Genomic DNA, 7,785 nt, shown 5'->3' with positions numbered 1-7,785 from the left:
GAAAGATAATAGAGAAATGCCCTTTTTTGATAGATCTCTATTAACTGAGAGCTAACCTTTTCTCATTTTTTATTTGCAGTACTAACTTCATGGTGAAGCGTAAACGTAATTAACAAAAAGGACCAACTAGCTGAGGGATGAGTAGTATCTTCTAAAGATCCTTAGTTTGTTCAGGTGGTGGAAGGAACTCCTGCCTCTGGGGTAGACTTGCATTTTCACTTAGACTCCTGTTTAAAACTCATCAGACACCAGCAAAGATGTGCTGATTTAATTGTTTGGTTTGGGTGTGGCTGAATGGTGCCTGGAGATTGCTCACATAGGAGGACTGCATGAGGAGTTTTTCTTACTGGGTGTGTTTTACCTATCGTAGCCAGTAACTGAGGCCTCAGAGGGCAGTGCAGGGAGTGGTGTGGAGCATTGCATCCTCTATTGATCCCATCTGCTTTAACACCTTATTGCATTTTAATCACTTACCAGATCCCATATTATAAAAATAACTTAATTGCAGCATTGTTCCTTAGAGGCTGGGAGTCTTGACAAAGTCGTGAAATTTTAGTCGTGCTTGGGTTTTTGTTTCGTTTTGCTTTCTCTGCATTTATTGGCCAAGCTGGAAAACCCTGTTAGAGACACCTGAGTAATGTGTTGCTTGCTTTTTTTCTTTGGTGTTAGAGGGCAATGTTTTTGTCATAGCTTGCCACAAATATAGCTGACTGGGAAAGTTAACGAATCTTTTGGAATTCTCTGTTTTGTCACTTTTGTACCCAGGAGCACAAGATTTTAATAAACTTCCTTATGGCTAGTAAATAATACAGTTTTTTATAGATACTGAATCCTTTTAGGCCTTTCACCTCGACTTCTGTGATTCCAGGTGGATTTTGTACTGACAGGACAGTTTTCCTTTGTTTCCCATTTTCTTTTGTTTTGTGTTAGAGAGGGCACACCATGGTACACCATGCCTGTCTCACAGATTAATGTCTTGTCACCAGATAGTGCCAGCCTCTTCTATTTCATGAAAACTTTATCACAACTGCTTGCTATCTTTCTGGATTCTTACGTATGCTGAATTATGTCTTTTTTTTTTTATGGAATATAACATGGTAAAAATACATGTTTTCTTAGCCCAAGGTGGCCCAATGCCCTGCTACATCTTATTTTCTTATCCCATGCCTTACGAGTATGACGTCCTACTGGCTTTGTCTTTAAGTATCTATTGAGGATATTTCTGACTAATACTTTTGTTAACCCTAGGATCATAGGTTTGAATGAAAAACGTTTTGTATCAAATTCTTTAAAAAAAGTGGGAGCTCTGGAGGAAACAAAATTAGGTTTGATTTACAGCAGAAGGAATGAAAGTAGAAGCAAAAGCCGGTTGTATGCACTATGGCTTGATGCTAAATGAACACAGAACAAATTGCAGATAGGCCTTTTTTTCCGCTCAGAGTGACTTGTACACCACGCTCCACAGAACACGTTGCTGCACACGGTGTGTGGATACAGTCATACTTGTGTGTCGAGACTTGATTAAATCTGTGTGCTAAGGAACTACTAAAAGCTGATCATAGGGTTACTCGCTTGAGGCAGAGCTGCAGTTGTGCTTCTGCTGTTTTTTTTTCTCTTGTAGCACTTAATCTTTAGATGTAACATAACGCATGTAGCAATGGTCAGGCTTTTGGGTTTACTTCCACTGTCTAATTTTTGACCTGTCTTTTCTTTGTTTATGGGAATGCTTAGCAGTTGTCTGTCCTCCCCATGGAGGTACCTCACACTGTAACCTCTGAGCAATAGTGACTCCCCAGTCCCAGTCAGTGAGTGGGGATAACAGCAGTAGACTCTAAACCTTCCAGAGTCTGTGGTCAAATGTATTCAGCAAACTTGCCCAGGCACAGAGGATGATTTTCATAGTACAGTCTTTGCATCTGTGCTGTTACCCCTGTCCAGGCTTCATGCACAGCATCAGCCTGTCTGGACACGAACATTCTAGGTGTCAGTTGTCTTCCTGCTACCTGGGGACACTTACACATGCAGCTGGATGCTTGTGCCAGAACAGCTGCATTAGGCACACATAGCATTAGAAACTAAATCATTGCTCCAATAGTTTCCATAGGCAAAGTGGACAGAGCAGATTTGTGTAGTGATTTGTTTTGAGATTCAGTTGGTGACATGGACCGAGCTATGACTTGCTGTGATTGTAGTTGCTTGCTGTAATTCTCTACAGAAGCAGAATCTTATATAAAGTTTATTGTGGAAAAAAAAAAAAAAACCCAAACCAAACAAAGGAAAACCAAACTGGCCTGGGGAAGGAAAGTTCTGCATGAAAGCACAGGATTTCAAGAACTCGCTTTTTTCCCCTCTAGCTGCAAAAAGGGTAGTTGGTCAAAATGTTGGTTATTTCTAAGCATTCAGCTTTACAAAACTTGCCAAGGCAGGTTTTGCTAGAGAGGCTGCTTTCTTCGCTCTCCAACAAAGTTGAAAGTTGGTAATACCTAATTTTCCATGCAGACTTAAATCTCTTTCATTGTTGATGAAGTAGCAGTATTGTGTAAGTATCTCACTGTAACACTTCTGATGACATCAAGGTCCTTTCTTCAATTAAGACAGGCAGACATGGTTTAAAAGAAAAAGTTGTATTTTAGGCTTTTGTCAAAAAGACCATACTGCCAGTGTACTTACCCAGCAGTTTCTTTTCAAGTATCTTTGATGTAACTAAGTATGACTTGCTGTATTGACTGATAAATACTAGGATACCTGTGTGTGGTTTGGTTTGTTTTGAAATACCTAAAGCAGGAGATGGATCACAGAATCTGAGTCCGTTCTAGACAGCATGGTTTAATATTTGTGTTCAGGGATCATTTGCTGCAACTGTTAATAGCTGTGTTACCCTTTTGTCCTTTTTCACTACATGCAGGGAAATATTTAGGGTAATAGTTGAGATTTGACTGTTTTGATGCCCAGCTGGTTTGCTTCTGACCAAAGTTTTGAGGATATTGCTGTGTCGGGAATTATTCTGAAAGGTCTCTAAAGAATTTTCACTGCTGTTCTTCAACTGCAAGAGGAAATTGCACTCCCTCCAACTCCATGAGAACCCAATTACAATTTCCTTCGAAAGAACATCTGTTAGGGTTGTGAATAAGCAAGCTATAACAAACAAAACAAACAACTTTATAATCCTCCTTCTCCCTAGTTCCTCATGTTCGGTTGCTATTGCAAAGCCCTACCTAGCCTTTCTTCATTTTAATATACCTCAAAGAAAACAACCCATTCGAGCCCGCTGCCTGTTAATAAAGCAGCCAAATTGGGTTATCTAGCTTGGAACAGAGGTATTCTCACAAAGGATCTGGTAGGTTTTCCCCTATTAGTAACAGAGGGAGAGCCATTGTGCCCTTAAGTATTTGTCACTGAAATGAGGGGAAAAAAAAGGGGAAATATGAATTGGGGGAGGAGTTAAATCATTCTCCCATTCTTTACACTTGGTTTAAAACCTGCCATCCCCTTGGATCATCAATCATATAAACATTGATCCTAGTTTTTTGGACAGGGAAAGTATTAAATGCTTAGCTTTAAAAAGTAAAAACAAAATCCCATACCCCACCAAAGAAGGACATCTGTTTCTAACTTCAGCTTTTTATTTTTTTATCTTTCATTTTTTTTTTGTTGGTAAATCTCCCAGACAACAGCAGTTCTGTAGAGAGTTTAAATATGAAGGAATGGCAGGACGGGCTAAGGGCACTTCTACCGAACATTAACATCAACTTTGGTGGACTGCCCAATGCTTCTTCCCCTTCCAACGCCAACCACAGTGTACCAACGTCCAACACTGCCACCACCGACAGCCTGAATTGGGACAGCCCTGGCAGCTGGATGGACCCCGCAATCATCACAGGTAACCGTTTCTCATCCTTCAGCTCCGCTGGCAAACCATCAAATGGGTATTTGGCACAAACTGATTTACATCCGGAAGAAAGAAAAAGTCAGTATGCGGTGGTCTCTTCCAGCTTCCATCCACAAAACCCTCAAGAGTCCAGGAATTTTTGTAGAACCACTAGGTATAACAAAGTGTCACTTAGGCCTTTGCAATGCATGCCCGGGACCTTTGCAGGCAGTCAGGCGGATCACCGCTTATCTATAGGGTCAACGCAGGTGTCCCTTATGCTGGATGGCATGTCCGGTATGTGCGCCGCTGGTCCTGAGGCACTGAAGGCATTCACTGGACTTTATTATTTAAAAAGGGACGTACTCCACTTGTTTATAAAGCTCTCTTTTATAAGGCTGTCTGGTTGTGTTTCCCTGGTAGAGAGGCTGAAGCATGATTCAGGCAGGCAGAGTAGGAGGTGAAGCATGCAGTGTACTGGTAGTTTGGTGTGGTAAGGTCATGTCAGCAGGGATGCAGTATTTGCGCAGGATGTTTAATAGAAACAAATGTGTTTTATGAAGAAGTGCTCTGAGGGGGAACTTTTCTCCTATCTGGATTTAACGTTAAATGTTTTGCAGGCAGGGTAATTACATATAATAATGTAAAATGCATTCTCTGTATAAACTAATCATGTTTTCTCACTGTTGCTTTTTGTTAGGTTAAATTGACCTCCTTTGTGCTCAGCTTATTGCTTTTGCTCTAACTTGCCTGTATCCCTGTTTTTTTTTTTTTTCTTCACAGGTATCCCAGCCTCTACAGGAAACAGTTTAGACACCCTTCAAGATGACAATCCTCCACATTGGCTAAAATCTCTTCAGGCCCTCACAGAGGTGGACGGCCCCAGTGCAGCGCCATCACAGACGCACCACAGTAACCCCTTCGGCACACAGATCCCTCTGCACAGAGCCAGCTGGAATCCCTACTCTCCTCCTTCAAACCCCACCAGCTTCCATTCCCCACCTCCAGGCTTTCAGACAGCCTTCAGACCCCCCAGTAAAACCCCCACAGATCTACTACAGAGCTCAGCGCTGGATCGTCATTAGGAAAGGAGGAAAAAGAAAAAAGAAAAATAAAACCCAAAACGTTAGAAATGCAGGAAGTGTCCCACCCTGACTCCTCCCCATGCCCTACTGTTCCCTGTCATATCTTTCTTTCTGAAGAATCCAGTTCCTGATCAAACCTCCCCCCCAAATGCAATGCCATCACAGGGTCATGACCGTGTATTTTCGTTAAGTTTCTGCTGAGCCAGTGTTTGAAATACACTGTTTGAAATATTTTCTGACCATTCTAAGGGGAAAAAAAAGAGAGAGAGAAATCAAAATGCAGTCTCAACGCTTAAGGAGAATATTATTCTCTTACGTCTTTTGCACATGAGTATTTCTGCCTAGTGGAAAAGTGTCAATCTGCAATAGGAGGAAAAAATGCAATGCAGAATCAAATGCAGAAACATGAAAAAGGTATTTAATTTAAATGAAGTTACTGAACATGTGGGGCAAGCAGTGGCCTAGCATTTATTTTGCATTCAGTGTGGCACTACACAGGGAAATCGCTATGTTGGATTTTTTTTTTTTAGAAGGGGATTTTGTGTCAGAGTTTGATCTGGAGTGCGTTGAAAGACAAAACACTTATAGCTGTGAGTAACTGGCATGTTGCTAAAGAGTGGTTTAAAAAGGGGAGAATTCAGATTTTTCTTTTAATTTTGGCTTTAGAGTTAAAGTAAACTTTAATGTTTTAAAAGTATTCACAGATTTAATACCTAGCATATACATAATATAATTATAAGCAGCTGAAACACGAGTGATATTTACTTCAGTCTTTCTGTCTCCTCTGTCAGTCTCTCTTTCTTTTTTTTAAAAAAGACAAAGATTCACCTGATAAGGGCACTCTGGGATAGCACTGCATTGGGGCCACATGATCACCATCAGGAGCAACCTCTGACCTCCTCTGCCTGCAGCTTTTACTTAACCCTGTAGTTTCTGGACGTTTGTGCAGTATTGAAAAGACAGGAAAAAAAGAAACATAAATAAACATGGTTATAACCTGACGCTAAAACTAAAACCAAGGAGATGTACCTCTTTCTTCAGAATTAAAACTAAAATCTTAAATAAAACAGAAAACTTGATGATGACTTCATGTTTTGCTTTTTTATTTTAAACTTGCTTTTTAAATTACTGCATCTGGTAAAACTGTATGTCATTGCATTTTTTTCCTGTTCATCTAAACTGGAGCTACTTTTACATGGAAATAATGCTTTGCATGGTGACTTCTGTATCGAAGGGTGAAAAAAGCATACACACTTCAAATTAAGGGGATTGTGTTGTCTTTACTCATGGCAATAGCTAGAGACAGCCTGTCTCTAGCCTTTATTGGGGGTATCCTTTTAAATCTGAAGCATGAAAAACTTGTTTATACTCTCTGAATTAAATGCTATGGCTCTGGGGGCAAATAGCATGCAGTGATATGTCTGAGGGCGTGGCAGAGAATTCTAGTCAAAACTCCCTCTTTCTGTCAGCATCCTTCCTTAAAGCTGTAAAACGTTGTCACTGTACAACAGGGGATGAAGAGGTCTTAACATACAGAAGGCCTCTTAGGCTCTTATGCTTCCAGCCAAAGATATTTAAAACCAACAACCTTGTGATTGTTGTGCTGGATTGACATAGCTCATGGGGATGGCAGAGAGCCTGAAATCCTAGAGGTGCCTGCGTAGATGGATTTCTTGCCTGGTGTGAGGTGTGTAGCTCAGGCTGGCTGCCCTTCCAAAGCATTTGCTGCTGGCCGGGGCAAGGGAAGGAATTCACACCTCTGAACTGTGGGCAGCTAACAGGAGCGGCGGGGCACTGGCTGTTCCAGGTCCAGGGAGTGGGAGCAAGTCCTGAGTTGATCGCTGGACAGGGGAACCAGGCATTGAATGTGCATAAAGTGACTGTAAATGTCCTGCTTTGTAAAACATCACATGTTGGCAATTGCCTGCTTTTGCTTTTCTCTTATTGCATTGCCTTTTACCGTGTATTTACTGTCCCCATCAAAGAGCTGCATGTACTGTTTCTGGACAGGAATCGTTGCTGCAGATCAGTCATGTGCCTTGGTTACTTGGAAGAATGTGCACACGCTCCAATGCCAACACAATGTTTTTGTCACCCAGTCAGTCCCTGTAGAATCCTCTGCTGTAGCTGCTGATGGTGGAAGGAGAGGTGCTGCCTGCTGGGACTGCAGGCTACTGGGGCAGTGCCTACTGCTGCTCCTGGCGCTGGGGATGCAGTCCACTGGAAACAGTCTGCTGGAAGTGCTGGTGAAGGTGCAATGGGCTTGGGTTTTTTCTGTCTTGTCTCTCCTTCCCCAGTTGTTTGACAGACATTTTTTGACCTTTAACATGTCTTGTTTTAGAAGGCTGCCCTTCCTTGGCCCAGAAAATAAGCAAGCCTCCCAAAGCAGCTGTAACTGCTTCCTGTGTAGCACAGTAATTCCTGAAGGTGCTGCCGCCTTCAGTTCTTGATTTGTCTCTCTGTCGCTGTTTAGGATGCGCTGAGGGATACCTGTGCCTGTGGTCTGCTACCCCTAGAAAACAGGGCGCTTGGGAGAGCACTTACTCCCTGCTGCCATACAACAACTTCTGTGATTGGCCAGCTGACAACTCTTAGCCTTCCGGAAAAGGGTTGCAACTAAAATAACTAGGATGATTTTTCGCTTTATGCTGCTGCGCCTCACACCCCCCTCCCCTACCCCCTTCCCGACTTCTCGGTGGATAACATTGGTGATACATTAAAATACATTTGTTCAAGCCGATGTGTGGGGGGGTGCAGCTTCTGCCTCTTTTAGCCTGGTTTTATCTGCTATCTGATACAGATTCTTGCATTCCCCCCCCCCCCCCCCCCCCC

The 7,785-nt window shown here is 42.3% G+C and overlaps 1 protein-coding gene across 5 annotated transcripts in view; it reads left to right on the top strand.

Annotated features, from left to right (window-relative positions):
* Positions 1 to 5,203, top strand: part of CNOT4 (CCR4-NOT transcription complex, subunit 4) — a 48,787-nt gene extending 43,584 nt beyond the window's left edge. For 3 of the 5 annotated variants that reach the window (XM_010130950.1, XM_010146312.1, XM_010130876.1), the window contains 2 exons: positions 3,668 to 3,880; positions 4,652 to 5,203. In XM_010130950.1, the coding sequence (XP_010129252.1) occupies positions 3,668 to 3,880; positions 4,652 to 4,953 (515 nt within the window). In that variant the 3' untranslated portion in view covers positions 4,954 to 5,203. The remainder of the gene's footprint in view (positions 1 to 3,667; positions 3,881 to 4,651) is intronic. The other 2 variants (XM_010131100.1, XM_010131024.1) reach the window with 1 other exon arrangement.
* Positions 5,204 to 7,785: the final 2,582 nt, after the last annotated feature.

The sequence above is a fragment of the Buceros rhinoceros genome, unplaced genomic scaffold (genome assembly GCF_000710305.1).
Source record: "Buceros rhinoceros silvestris isolate BGI_N320 unplaced genomic scaffold, ASM71030v1 scaffold1050, whole genome shotgun sequence".
Classification (NCBI taxonomy): domain Eukaryota; kingdom Metazoa; phylum Chordata; class Aves; order Bucerotiformes; family Bucerotidae; genus Buceros; species Buceros rhinoceros.
The sequence above is the reverse complement of the archived record's forward strand: the minus strand, read 5'-3'. Positions and strand labels throughout refer to the sequence as shown.